General features: G+C 43.2%; 1 protein-coding gene across 1 annotated transcript; it reads left to right on the plus strand.

Annotated features, from left to right (window-relative positions):
- The first annotated feature begins 558 nt into the window (after positions 1–558).
- Positions 559–15,088, plus strand: ttc39c (tetratricopeptide repeat domain 39C). Its single transcript, XM_018757736.2, has 14 exons — positions 559–1,173; positions 6,759–6,807; positions 7,041–7,166; positions 7,311–7,425; positions 8,229–8,571; positions 9,790–9,958; positions 10,105–10,198; positions 10,386–10,493; positions 11,009–11,118; positions 11,257–11,380; positions 12,086–12,183; positions 12,297–12,401; positions 12,753–12,791; positions 12,982–15,088. The coding sequence occupies exons 1-14, from the start codon at positions 1,031–1,033 to the stop codon at positions 13,069–13,071; spliced, it is 1,713 nt and encodes a 570-aa protein (XP_018613252.1). The 5' UTR covers positions 559–1,030; the 3' UTR covers positions 13,072–15,088.
- The last annotated feature ends 132 nt before the right edge of the window (positions 15,089–15,220 follow it).

The following is a 15,220-nucleotide window of genomic DNA, read 5'->3' on the forward strand; positions in this document are numbered from 1 at the left end:
ACAGGCTCTTGCGTGTATTGTGTGTGTGTGTGTGTGTGTACATAGGCGCGCTGTGTGATAAGTGGGTGGAGGTGGCGATGTTTTCCTTCCTTCCTGACAGATACACGCACACCCTCAACGTGAACCCCGCGGTTCGGCCTCCTCAGGAGGCAGAAATGTGTCAGCTGATGACATGAGGAAAAGCGAGACAAAAACACAAACGGACCTCCAATCGAATCGCTGATATTTTCATATCCACGTGACAAACACAACGGTATATACTCATACGCACGCTTGTGACTTGCAAGCATTGAAAGCAGAACTACTGTGTCTTATCGCGTGACTGTATATCACCTAAAGAGGCCCTAGGAAATATTTTCTTAAAACGGCGACTGTTGATATTCAGTATTGTTATTTAGTTTGACCGTAGAATTGTTAAAATCTTACATAAGCGTAAACACATAAACCTTACAATAAGCCAACACAGCTCGCGCAGGCACCCTGCAGCGGTCGACGCTGCGCGCCGGTCACTGCGGCTGCGCTAGCGCCGCAGGGCGGGCCTCATGACGTCACAGGAGGTGTTGCTTACAGGGGTCGGAGAGACAGTGCGGCGTGACAGCGGAGCGAATCTTTGCGTTTTCCTAATGGTTTCGTGTCATTTTCAGCTGTAGAGTACTGTTACGCTGCATTGTACTCTTTTGCAGACGCAGACCGACATCACACTTCGTACCGCAGAAACAAGGCGCGCGCGCTGCGGAAGCAACGATGGGCTCTGTTGTTTAGGTGACTTCGGCGGCGCGAGCAGCTGAGCTGGCAATGGAGTGGGCGCGTGAAGGGTGGTGCTATGCGGGCACGGCGATGATCATGACACCCCGGCGGAACCGAGGTCCTCTGTGAACGCGCGCCTGCTTGGTTTGCGGACGTTCCCCAGGCGGATACCGCACGCACACTCACGCACCCGCACACCCTAGAGACGTCACCGGGTGCTCCATCCTCCGGGTCCGCTGTCGCGCGATCCTTCCTGCCCGGCGGCCCGCGAGGCAGCTGCGCCATGGAGGGTCAGCACGAGGAGCAGCGCGAGGCTCCGCAGGGCACGGCCGAGCACATCAATGACGCGGAGCTCGCTCTGCAGGGAATCAACATGCTGCTGAACAACGGCTTCCGGGAGAGCGACGAGCTCTTCAGAAAGTACAGGTGAGGACGCGGCTGTGCGCCAGGGAGATATGATATAATAATATAACATACATACTGTACATCCTCCTTCCGTTAGAAGGATGGCCCAGCAGGTGGTCAGTTTCCGGTCAGTGCGCAGCTGTGTGACTCGGTCGGTGTCACTCACTCACTCTCTGTAGCGGCTGGTCACACTGACAACTGTTCTTAATTTTTGTTATCATTACCTTTTTGTTCAAGTTAACTTACACTTGGGCTTCTAACCCTTTCATAAGCTACAGCTTCCTTTATTTTACATTTAGTTGATGCTTTTGCAAAGCAACTTAGAACGTTAAGGTTACAATTATTTACCCATGCCATGATTTATACAGCTGGGTAATTTTACTGGAGTAATTCAGGGTAAGTACTTTGCTCAAGAGTCAGCCAGAGGTGAGGCTCAAACCTGCGATCTTGGGGGTCCAAAGGTAGTCGCTCTAACCACTACGCTACCAGCTGTTTTTTCATTTAGGGTATGTGCAGTAAAGATGCTGTAGGAGGTGGGATTTGAACCCAGGCCCTTAGCTGGAGTATGACAGTCCTAAGAACTACACGGCTTGTTTTTCTCCTCTTTGGCACATGAGAAGTAAATTTGATACAGCAGTTTCGTTGTTAGTGTATCACTTCAGAGTAAGTTCCTTGATTTGGGTACTACAGCAGCAGTGGCTGATGACAAGGGGGCAGCAATAACCGCTACACCACCCGCTGACTCACTTGCAACCCTCGTGATATATACTCTGTGGGCATTCTGAGTCCCGCAGTTGTTTAAGTCACTTTTTATGTGCAACTCATCGGCGCTGGCGACGTGTGCGGTCTTGTGTGGCCATTCGAGGCGTCTTCATGACAGGCAACAGGCTGCGCACGTGTGGGGAAGTGGTGTAACCTTGCGTTTTTTCGTCATGAATGAAGGTCGATCACATTCTTTCGGTAGCCAATAAAGATGAACCCGGCCGCATTCCTCCGCTGCTTTCTGCATGGAGTCTAGCACGTGAGGTTTGTATTACTCTACACACGTGCATATCCTACATTACAGTGACGTAAACAGAACGGTGTTGATTACAGAAACCTGAACATGCCCCTCCCCCGTGACCATAGTGACCTAACACAGATAACACGTCCAAGATTACGTTAATTTTAATTATTATTATTTCCTCCGCTCGAACATGAGTTACAGTGTGAACTACTTACCCTGGTTTACCTCTTTATATAGCATGGTAGTACTTTACTGTATTAATTTAGATTAAGTACCTTGATCACAAGGAGGGCGCAGTGGGTTGGACCGGGTCCTGCTCTCCGGTGCATCTGGGGTTCGAGTCCCGCTTGGGGTGCCTTGCGGTGGACTGGCGTCCTGTCCTGGGTGCGTCCCCTCCCCCTCCTGCCTTACGCCCTGAGTTGCCGGGTTAGGCTCTGGCTCCCCTCGTCTGGGACAAGCGGTTCAGAAAATGTGTGTGTACCTTGATCAGATGTACAACAGATGGAGCAGACATTTCAACCTGTTGTCATGGTTCTGTTTAGCTTTTCCTTGTGCTTCCTGGGAGGTGTTGGACTTGCAGCTTGAACTATGTCTCCACATGTCCACTCGTCTCTGGGATGGTTGTAACGAGGGAACTTCCCGGTTGGAAGTGGCATGTCTTTTTGTTGCCCCAGGGGGAGGCGTCCACTCTTCCGTTGTCTGTACCGAACATGCATTATTTAGCATTCCTGTTTGGCTGCATGTGCACAGGCCTCAGCAGGCCCCAGTCGAGTGCATTTGGTTCCCCGTAAGAAGTGTTTTTTTTGTCCAAAGCTGAAATGCACATACATGCCCCGAGAACCCTACTGTTCTCCTCCTCTCAACGTGTCCCTCTGTACCTGGCATAACTGGAGCAGTTCCGAACGCTGCTGTTTGACCTTCCTGCTCGACTGTTCGCTGACTGCTACCCGGTCTGCTCTTCCCTCAAGCGACACACTCAGTGGATGGGTTGCCAGTCATAACTTCCTGGTGACAGGCTCTGACCTCAGCCGCATTGTGCCCATCAGGCCTGTTTTGTCTTCGAAGTAGGTGATCAAGGAAGTTCCCGGTTGAAAAGGAGAAGCAGAACCATTTCTTACTCTGAACTAGAGAAGTTGCCATGGAACATGCAGTGTTTTGTGTGTTTATCAATAAAATAGTTCATCCACTTGAACTCAGAATTCTAGGAGCTGTTCATATCTGGCCTTTTACTTTCTCCATTTTCATACTTAATTTTACAGTTTCGCATCTGCACAATTGGACTAGTTTTTCAGTTTTGGTTCCAATGTAGTAGAATGACACCCCCTTTCACTCAGAACTGCTGAAACGCTCTACACTTGTGAAGAGTTTCAAAATTCACCTCTTTCGGAATCACTTCTCCCAAGTGCTCGATAAACGTCAACGTTAGTTTAACAGAGAGAACATGCCTGCTATGCACTGTTAAGTCGGTGTTGAACCCACATCTTAACTTGCAGCCCAGGAGGTGTGAGACATCACTATGGTGCTCATGACATTGTACTCGAGCAGAATAATCTTTGTTGGTCTCCTGTCTACAGATCAGCCTGTGGAAAAGAGCTCTGCATGCATGTTTGTTTTAGCATGTGTGAAATTCAGTTTTCTGTCAGGTTGTGTTGCCCTCAGTGTGTAAGTGGTTCTCCATCTCCTGTAGCCAATTCCTCTGGTTTTTGTGGCTTTAAGTTTTAACCTTTAGATGATGTGAACGCTAGGATACAGAATGCGACCGTTGACAGATGGTGCCATTCAGGGAGGGTCCCCTTTGTGGAAGGAGTTTGCTCTCCTGAATGTGGTCAACAGTGTGACAGAAGGATTTGGGACAACTCCACGGGGGTTTACAGGCTAACTCCTATTCAGGTTGCCATACTTTCCCTGCTTATTACAGTTGTCTTTTTCCCCCCATCTCTGACACTCATTCAGATTTTATTACACGTTTTGCATAATGTGCATGCAGCTTCAGCTTCCTACATAGCAGCATGTGTGACATACCGCTGGGTGGCAGGTTTATTTATCGTGTTTGTCAGATGACAGATTATTTAAGGAATTTCAGATAGTTTTCCTTGTGTTGGGGCAGTATGTGACATAATGGTTAGAGCTGCTGCCTTGGAGGTTGCAGGTTCAAATCCTACGTCCAGCTGTAGTAGCCTTGGTTGAAGTATTTACCCTGAATTGCTCCATTAAATATTGCCCAACTGTATAAATGTGTGTAAATCAGTTATGTTGCAAGTCACTTTTGGCGAAAAGCATCAGCTGAATGGATAATTCCAAATCTTATGTTTTTGATATATTTGGGCTTGCAGTATTTTGTGTGTTTGAAGAACACAGGAAATGTGATGCAATGCCATTCCGACTCAATGGGTTAAGTATCTGCTATGCATTCTGGGTGGGAAGAGCTGGTTTCTGAGAGTGATGACTTGTTTTGCAAATTTTTACATTTATTTAACAGACACTATTCTCCAGAGTGACTTCAAATGAAGTGTTATCAGCCCACGCACCTTATTCACCATGGTGATTTACACTGCAAGATACACTACTTACAATGGGTCACTTATCCATAAATCAGTGGAACACACACTCTCTGTGTCACTCGCACACTAGGGGGGGAACCTGAAGAGCATGTTTTTGGCCCGTGGGAGAAAACCCGCACAGACATGGGGAGAACATGCAAACTCCACACAGACTGAGCAAGGATCAAACCCACATCCTCTCACACCACCCAGCCACTGTGAGACAGCAACACTACTCGCTGTGCCACCATGCCACCCTTTTTGAAGGCACATGTATGGAGGAAGACAAAGGTCATTACACATGGCAAAAAAACAATGTGAATTGCATACTGTATGTGCCTCCCACGAAGCTGTTGACACCTGCAGGTTACCGTTTCCCAGGAGACGGAGGTTTGACGATTGGTCCGTAGTGGGCGGGTGAAAGAAATAAGGGAAAAACAGCATTTTTCAGGTGTGAAAATCAGCTGCTGTGTCAACACAGTCCATTTCAGGTACAGAACACAAGTGATTTTACTTGCAGTTGAATTCACTGTCGCTTGGTACAGTGAAGCTTGCATCTTGATCGTGTTGACCATACCGCGTGGTTGTATTGATTCAAATCGCAGCTGCTCTGTGATTTCAAACACACTGTGATCTGCGGCCGCATTGGCTTCATATAGACTCACAGTGCTTTCATTTGATGAGGAATGCTGCTAATATTAATCAGGTGCACAGCATGGGCTGGAAAAATAATAACTTCCACTGGCTGACAGTATAGACCTGCAGGCCAGCTAATGAACGCAAACAGCTTGCAAGCAGTTAAATAGATTTTTGGAAGTTTTTTTGCATCTGAAATAAAGTGAATATGAATTGGTTTTAGTTTTGAGTAATTAAACCCATTTAATAACCCCATCAAGTCCTATTTGTTCTGCAGACAGGAGACTCTCGTCAGGGGTACCCTCCCCGCCCCCCTGCCATTGCCATGACAGTATGATGATTTTGTGGGCATTTGCAGGCAACTTTGTCTATAGGATGGTAGGTTTTAAATATCGTGAGTGATTGAGTTTGAGCCCTTATCTGTAGCGTTTGGACTGTACAGAGACATTTGATCTCAGCAGTAGGAAGATCAGCCAATAGCAGCAGTTTTGAGCATTCAAATGGACCACTGAACGTCGAGGTCAGAGTGCAACTGATCGGCTCATTTTCCATCCTTCTGGAGCTTCCACTCTCCTCTACTCGCCTTCCCAGCAGGGACTAGTGGTCAGAATCCCCCATGCAGCAACGTCAGCTGTGGGCCGAGCAGTAAGAAAACCATCGGTAGAAACTTAGCATCTGCACCCATGCCGAAACAGGAAGTGAGGCATAATTAGGCCTGCCACTGTTTTCCAGCCTCCCTGGCTCACACAGTAAATGTCACTGTGCTGCTAATTGCTTTGAGGAGGGGGGCAACACACTGCAATCTGGCTGTGTTTATGCCAACAGACGGAATCACCATTTGCTGAACTAAATATAGTTGACGGTTTAGTTGTGCCATCTTGTGATGCCATAGTAAAGGCAATAGGCAGAAATCCTTTTTAATTCCATAAAAAGCTGTTACATTTTATTTATATCGTATACAGCAATCGCAGGGAATGCTGTGATTGTTTCTGAAATGGTCTTGAACGTGGGAGCATTTGTTGTGGGGGTGTCGGAAGCCGATTTCAAAAAAAAAAAAAGCTCACTGTACGTGTGAATGTCGATCTGTGAGGTTACGCTGAGGTTGTTTTGCAATCTAAACCACAAAGGAAAAGTGAAACCATTGTCTTCTGCACATGGGCAGAAAAAAAGACATTGCTATAAAAATGATGAGGCTTTCCAGGGTGCTGTTTAAATGTCTGTGGTGGAGTGTATTACATTCAAGTGGAACTTGACAAAGGAACAAAATTACAGTGGTGAGAATATGCTTTCTCTGTCTTGCTCGTTCTGCTGTCCTCCTCCTTCTGTCAGTCTCCTCCATTTCTGCTAGACCCTACCCCCACTGGCAGTTTCATGCTATCTGCAGCAGGGTCATGAATGATGCAGTTTTTCTCTCTGTCTCATAGGAACCACAGCCCCCTCATGAGCTTTGGAGCCAGCTTTGTCAGTTTCCTGGTGAGTCAAGGTCCATTCTGTGCATCTCTGTATGTGTATGTTTGGTTAAAGCCAAGCTAAAGTGTATTCTGATGTTGACAACTGAAATTTGAGGTTTTTATGCCTCTGACAAATAAAACCTGCCCTGTCCTCACAGTCCATCCTAACTGTGGTTTGTCACACTAGGTTGCCCTGTCCGGCCATCAGTACAGAATGCCATTATGGCTAATGTATTGCATGTTGGTTCTTGGTAGAATGCCATGATGACATTTGAGGAGGAGAAGATGCAGATGGCCTGTGAGGACCTCAAGGCCACTGAGAAGCTGTGTGAGAGCGACATTGGTGTCATCGAGACCATCAAGAACAAGATCAAGCGCAGTGTGAGTGACCTCCTACCAAAACAAATGGTGTGCTTCTCTGTGAAGTGTGGATGCTTTAGTGTGTGTAAAACCCATTAGTTTGTCAGATGGTTGGGTTCCCTAGGTGGACATAGGTAAAATACCCAGAATGCCTTTTACCCCCAGGTGGACTCCCAGAGCACAGGAATGACTGTGGTGGACCGGCTGCAGAGGCAGATCATCGTAGCAGACTGCCAGGTGTACCTCGCTGTGCTTTCCTTTGTCAAGCAGGAGCTCTCTGGTGGGTTGCCCACTTTTTGCATTGTTGCTGTGATACACAGTTTGTTTCTCTGACCAGGTGTATAGGCAGCGAGTGGTAAAATGAAGTAGAGTTAAAGTAATGTCATCAACTGGTGGACAACTGGCTTTGAGCTCATTGTCTACATGTTAGCCTGTTTTACAAAGGTTCTAGTAGGAGAAACACACCCTAACTTTAAACATACTAGCATTAAATATGAATTGTATTCTTGTTACATTGTCAACAATACAGTCAAGAGTTTTATAAATTATCCAGAAAGAACAACCAGTGTTATGCTGCCACTTTAAGCATTCGCATTCTCATTCTCACGTTCTGAGTTCTTTGGCTGTCTGTTGGCATTATTCTTATTACTGTTACCGTTATTTATCGTTATCATTATCGCTGTTCCATTACTCACTGTCATTGTCATCGTTTTGTTTTGTGCAGTATTTGTATTGTCCCTGTCTTGTCCATAGTCTGTAGAGAAGCGTTCAGAAAGAATTTCATGATACTTGTACACGGTACTTGTATCTATGACAATAAACTTGAACTTGAAACTTTTTCTTTTTTTATTAGTCTATTACATACCTGACTATAGACCTTGATTCAGTAATGAAGATTATCTGTTTTGGTTTGATTCAGGTGTTTGTTGCTATTAAACTGATGAAATTGATTACCTAGACTTATTCTTATTTATAGTTTTTTAATTTGTGCTGTCTCTCACAAAATTGTAGACATGTTGTGGCTCTTGCCTTGAGTTTAACACCACTTATGAGGTGACTGGTGTCTTTCGGAAACCTATCCAGCATACATCAAAGGGGGATGGATCCTGCGCAAGGCCTGGAAGATGTACAACAAGTGTCACAGCGACATCAGCATGCTGCAGGAATCGTGCCAGCGGCGTGCCTCATCAGACCGGGCCAATGACAACGCGGCCCCACGGGGCCCCGCCGTCACTGCTGAGGCTCTGAGTCGCCTCAAGGGTTCCGTTAGTTTCGGCTACGGCCTCTTCCACCTGTGCATCTCCATGGTGCCGCCCAACTTGCTCAAGATCATCAACCTGCTGGGCTTTCCAGGCGACCGGCTGCAGGGGCTCTCCTCACTCGCGTATGCCAGTGAAAGTAAGGACATGAAGGCTCCACTTGCTACGTGAGTAGGTGTACTGCCTTGCTTCCTGGGAAGTGAACCTCATGTGAACTTCTTTCCCTAGTGTATTACAGTTCTACACACCTAACACTACTTTTATACGTTTGATATGTTTACGTCTTGTGTGCTGTGTCTTCATATGTAACTTAGCCTTGGCTTTAGTACACCTTACGAATATAGATGGGGCTGCAACACTGTTACTGTTGCCAGATACCAGTGTTGTCTGCCCGTAATTGCAAAGCAACTTGTACCAAGTCACAATCAGTAAAAGCTTAACAAAACAAGCATATTTACGGGTTAAATTTTGTAAAACCTCAGATAAAGCGATAATAAGAGTATTATTTATTTTTATTAACTTCAGCCAATACTGAAATTAAAACTAATATAAAATTACTGAAAAAGTTGTCTACCCAGCTTGTATTTCAGTCCTGGCTGCTGACTGTTTAATCATGTAAACACGTCCAACATTCATCATCAAATTGCCACTTTCAGCTTTCTTTATTGTCACCAGAATGAATATGAACATCTCTCCATTTATTTACCTGTTAGGTTCTACAAAAGGCTGGTATCACTGTAGTAAATAATACTTTCACTTTCAGACTAATTTTACTGACAGTAAAATTAATTTAAAATAATTGGAAATAAAAATGTCTCCACAAACTGCTATCTCCTTATTGCTTGGTAACATTCAGGAGCAGGAGGCATGAGCTGTAAACATTGTGGAAGTGAGCTGAATTAATGTGGTTCCTCATTCCTGTTTTGTATGTGCATGGTTCACTGAAACATAACTACTGGCCATGTAAACAGGTAGCTTTTACTCCGCAAACACAAATTGTAGAGGTGAGTGAAAAACATGCAATAAAAACAGGTTATATGATTTTATTTGCATTTTATATTCCATGAATTTTTTTTCTTGGAAATTCATCATTTGAATGTTTGCAAATATGCACACAGAGTATATTCTGTAAAACTATGGCATTGGTAGGTGTCAGTGTAGAATGAGTTTGGAAATGACCTGCCTCTATAAAGAAATATGCAAGGTAAGTCCTGCAGGTCAACATGCAGCTGTGTCTATTTTTGAACTATAATGTACCCTTTGGCTGGTTATGGTACTAGTAATCTGAGTGTAAAGTACCTTTAATGGTTTTTGGACCATGCACAGAGTGAGTGCCCCAGTGTCATGTCAGTGCAGGTGTTTACCTCCCCCACCACATCCCCCAGGTTGGCCCTTCTATGGTACCACACTGTGGTACAGCCCTTCTTTGCTCTCGATGGCTCGGACACCCATACGGGCCTCATGGAAGCCAAGTCAATCCTCCAGAAGAAGGAGGCCGTCTATCCTAGCTCCTCCCTCTTCATTTTCTTCAAAGGCAGAGTCCAGCGTTTAGAGGTATGGCTCTTTTGTGATCTTTAACATAAAACTATAATAAATTAATGACAGTTTCTTTCAAAAGATCAGTCTTTCAGCTGTGGTTGGGTTACCTTGGGAAGTTATCATTCTTCTGATCATGGCTGATATGTTCTGTCATGTTCCAGTGTCAGATCAACAGTGCCTTAACATCCTTCAATGACGCATTGGAACTAGCCACTGACCAGCGTGAGATCCAGCATGTGTGTCTGTATGAAATTGGTATGTGGAGGATTAATCATATCAACATGTCATAGATACCAGTGTTGTCTGCAAAGCTAGACAAAAAACTCTGAAGATTTTAAATTGAGTTTTATAACCAGAGCAAAAGGCTAGTTTCCCTACATTTACATCAGTGTGTTGACAGATTAAGTGATGTCTGCAATCCAGATGTTCCTGCCTTTTTCAGGTTGGTGCAGCATGATTGAGATGAACTTTCATGATGCATACAAGTCCTTTGAGCGCCTGAAGAATGAATCCCGGTGGTCGCAGTGCTACTACGCTTATCTGACAGGAGGTTGGTGTTTGGTCGTTGTTGGAATGCCAGGGGGTGCTGTCTCTCTGCACTTTCTTCATTGCATAATGCACTACAAGGATCTTGGATGTCTTAGGGATTTTGTTGTTTCCCAGTGCTTAGTTGAGTAATTAATTAATTATCATTGTCTGGATTAAAAAAAGAAAAATTAGCTGACTGGTGTAATATAAGGCAAGGTTTTAGGGCACAAGGGGGGACAGGGACAGTTGGTAGTGTAGTGGTTAGAGCTACTGCCTTTGGACCCAAAGGTTGCAGGTTCAATCTCTAATTATACTACCTTGAGCAAGGTACTTATCCTAAATTGTTCCAGTAACATTAACCAGCTGTGTAAATGGGTAAATCATTGTAAGTGGCTTTAGAGAAAAGTCTCTGCTAAATGAATAACTGTATACCTGTTCTCTAAGAAAGCTATGGTAACTTTATGTGATATCCTTGATCAAAATCACTTCCATGCTGGCCACACACAGAAGTTCACTGTCTTCGTCCCCTCCCCTCAGTATGCCAGGGTGCTTCTGGCGACCTAGAAGGTGCCATCAGCGTCTTCAGAGATGTTCAGAAGCTCTTCAAAAGGAAGAATAATCAGATAGAGCAATTCTCTTTCAGGAAGGTGAGTTTGCCAAGCAACATCTGTTAGGTTTTCTTAAATGAGTTTGTTGATGAGGACTAATTAAGTCAAATAGCAGTTTAGTATTAGTTCAAGAGATGAGCTTCTGCTTAGCGTGTACGTTCTCGTGTGTCTGCACAGGCGGAGCGCCTACGCAGGATGTCCCCCACAAGGGAGTTGTGTATTCTGGCAGCTATCGAGGTGCTGTACCTGTGGAAGGCGTTGCAAAACTGTTCCTCCACCAAGTTGCAGCTCATGAGCCAAGGTGATCCAGAGCAGGTGTTATATGTAGACAAGTGATTATATTTTGTGTTTCCAGGTTTGTTTCATCTGCTAAGCCGTGATTGCAGTTCTGGAGCCGTAGCATGAGAAGAGATGTGTTGTGGAGAGGAGTTACATGTTTTTTATAAACATATACTGGCTCCATGCATTATAAACAGTTCAGTTACAAATTTTCAGATATATTTTTGTGATTGTTTTTAATTGCATTTTATCTATTTTCTAAGATTTCTGTCTAAAGCAGAGTGAATGCAACATGTTTACCCAATGAATCATCTCCTTCCACAGTGTTTAGTTAATGTATGATGTTCCAGAGCTTTGGTGATGAATAACAAACTTGAGGAATGTTACACATGTGATGAATCAGTCAACAACTAGCACAGGATTTTTGAAGATATAGGATTTTTATTTTCCTTAACAACAGATTAATATTACTTTCAGTGTATCTTGAAGTTAATAAAAATGTTAAGATGACTTACAAAGTATGTTACATTTACAGTTATAAGATTTTACAGAGCCAAATGAACAGCTGCCTCGTTCCAGTTTTAGTTGTGTGTTGAGGATTCAATGCATCATAATAAACAGTCTTCTTGGTTGTACAGATTTTGGATATGCTGAATCTGTGCTTGGAACGTATCGTGAAACGTCTTCTGTGAGCTGACCGTCCGTGCTGAAAGATATCCATTTTTAGTTCTACAGGAAATAGACGATGTGTCGTATGTTGGTTTGAAGTTCCTGCTGCTGGGTGCGATTCACAAATGCCTGGGAAACAAAAGGGATGCCATTCAGGTAAATGAACTCTTCTGATTCACTGAGTGAGTCTTCAAAGCGTGTCGACACCAGGGGGTCAAAACTCTGTGTGCGAGGACTCAACTATGATACCCTGCTTTTCTGCTCTAAAGTTCTTCCAGCTGGCTGCCAGGGATGAAGCAGGTCGACAGACAAACTCCTACGTACAGCCGTATTCCTGCTATGAGTTGGGCTGCGTTCTGTTGGAAAACCCAGAGGTGAGAGTGTGTGGGTGTGTCAGACAATGAGTGTATAGCACATGATTGCTAGATACCTATCAATAATTTGCTATCATAAAACTAAATGCTGTGTCAAAAATTATTTTTATGATTACATGAATATGGGGCAGTAAGTGACATAGTGGTTAGAAGTGCTTCCACTTGAAGGATCCAGGTTCCTATCCAAACTCTTGTTGTAGTACCTTTTATCCAAGGTACTTACCCTGAAATGAATACAGTAAACAATGGGTAAATCACTGTAAAGGCACTTTGGCAAAAAGTGTCAGATAAGTGAATAAATTGGTTTAAATGTAAATGATCCAATAATCAACAACCTTCTTTGTTTTTCAGTCCGTAGGAAAGGGAAAAGCATTGCTTCTCCAGGCAAAGGTACTGTAAGCTCCTGTAGCTGGCATGTGAATTGCTACAGAATTGCTTTCAAGAATTTTTAAGATATGGTCAAAAAAATACATTATTATAACATTTTAGAAACAGAAATATGTAATGTAAAGCTGTGTGTGTATACATATAACTGGCATTTAGACTTGTTTAATGCCCTGTTTGTGTGTTTGCTACACAGGAGGATTACGTAGGCTACGACTTTGAGAACAGACTTCAGGTTCGCATCCACTCAGCTCTGGCCTCCCTTAAGGAAGTGGTCTCTCAGTGAGCCACCCCCCATTGACTACCTGCACTCCCTTCCCCCGAATCTGCACTTTGTGTTGTGCACAGCAACACCTCGTTCTTACAGGGAGTCTGGCTTTATTAATGAAAGCCGTCTGCTGCAGTCTGTCACCTTTTAAAATAAAACTTAATTACTTTTTAGATGTTTTACATGTTACAGTGAGAAAACAAGTTTTAGTCATTTAGTCATGATCAGGTAAGGTGGTTCATGACCACCTAAAGAAAAGCATAGTCTGAAGTGATTGTCTTACAGCAAACTCATTTTATTTCATTAATGTTCCCCATTTGCCCACATAGTGTTGAGAAACCGAGGAGAGTGTGCTAAAATAATTTTAAGTGAGAACAATAAAATCTGACCACAGATCTGTGTGTTCTTTTGGAACACAGGATAAAGCAAAGCAGTTGAAATTTTTAGGAAGTTTTTTCTGCTCAAGATTTGTTGCCAAATAGTAGATTTAATTGAAGATGAAATATGAAAAAGGCTGCCATGCTAGTACTAAAAGATGCCAAAGGGGGTTAAACTAGTTAAGGACATGTTGCTGCTTCTGCATCAGTGAAATGCTGTGAGCCAAAGAGAGCTCCTAGATGCCAATGTGTACATGAAGCTTTCCACAAAGCAGTACTTTAAAAGCACTGCAAAATGTTTTGAGCCTGTTTCATACCAGACTTGGCAAAGACACCTGTCCACCCAAAACTGCTGCTGTTCACAAATGGCCTTTAAATTGGCGTGCAAGACCATGACTGTTTGATGCTGAACTTGTGTTGGACTTTCTGCAGCTCCACTGTTCTGATTTCTGTGGAAGCAACACATGGCTATGGCTGAAAAAGTAAAAATACATAGTCGAACCAAAATGAAACCTTTTTTGTTTAAACTTAAGGATGACTTTTTAATGTAAAGTGTCAGTCTTGCAACATCACATGTACTTAAATGGAAGGCATCGGGATTATCGGGACAGTTCATCTGTGCAGGTGTGGCTTAATGGAAAGCAGAGAATAAGAGTCCAGACCTAACCTTGGTGAAGTACAGTAATTTGCAGTCTTATTAATCTTTTTATTTTTTGTGTGTAAAAAAAGGTGACTTTTTTTTTTTTTTTAACCTGGGACTTGTATAATTTATAATGTAATTCCTTGAATCTTGATATCTGTAAGGATTCTCTTCACAGTGGAAAGGTTACAGTAATGTTATAGGTTGACTGAAGCACCCTTCTGTCCAGGTTAGAATAAATAGTGCTTGTAACGTAATTTTTACGTTTATTTTCCTGAATATTTTATTGCCGTACTTCCTACCAGAACATACCAGTGACGAGTGCATTTCATCACCAGTAGAGAAGGCTAGACTGAGGTTTGCTTTCATCTCCTATTGCTTAAAGGACACTCTGAGGTGTGGCCAACCAGCAATAAACACAATACAGGAACAGATGTGTCAGGACTCCTTTACACATGGGGCCATTCCCAGGAAGATAACTATATTCTGTCTGTAATCATGATTTAAGTGATATGCTTTATTAATTTCTGAATATTTAATATAAATAGAAAGTTTGTCGGATATATATTTCTCAAACTCCCACTAACTTTCAGATGAAGAGCAAGAAGACAATTGGAAGTGATTGATATAATAATGTTTCCAGATGCATTGTGCAGAACATGTCAGCGATGTGTATCAATAAGGCATGATGTTTTATACGTAACGCATAGTAAGTTATACTATTAATATGAGCAAAAGGGAAAGCTGTTTAAAATCTTTGTCTCTGTGTTCATTTTGGGGTAGAATTGCTTGTGAGTGGTCTTTCCCTTTGCTCTTAATGCTTGTTAAAATCTAAATTACAGACAGTACTGTAATCCCTGAATGGGAGGGCAGCCAAGAGAAATTACTTCCAAATAGTGGAAGAGGGGGTAATAGTGTTTTTCCAGGAACTGGTTTTCCTGTGTTTCAGTTTGTTCAAGACCTCAGAAAACTGTCATTAAACAGTGTTGGGAAACCTGGAATACTTGCTGTTTGATTTTTAATATTAACTTAAAATATACAGAGCAATGAAGAGTACCTGGAGTTGATTAATTAAAATTACACAGCATAAAATCACTGAACACTGACCAGGTGACAATCATACACCAGTTTTGTAATAACTATAAGATCA

This window comes from Scleropages formosus, chromosome 7 (genome assembly GCF_900964775.1).
Source record: "Scleropages formosus chromosome 7, fSclFor1.1, whole genome shotgun sequence".
NCBI lineage: Eukaryota > Metazoa > Chordata > Actinopteri > Osteoglossiformes > Osteoglossidae > Scleropages > Scleropages formosus.

Bases quoted from the DNA above. Each gene is read 5' to 3' on its own strand.
- ttc39c (XM_018757736.2), top strand. From the start codon at position 1,031: ATGGAGGGTCAGCACGAGGAGCAGCGCGAGGCTCCGCAGGGCACGGCC. The intron at 1,174-6,758 runs GTGAGGACGCGG...TCTGTCTCATAG, and splicing joins GAGCTCTTCAGAAAGTACAG to GAACCACAGCCCCCTCATGA. The intron at 7,167-7,310 runs GTGAGTGACCTC...TTTTACCCCCAG, and splicing joins AGAACAAGATCAAGCGCAGT to GTGGACTCCCAGAGCACAGG.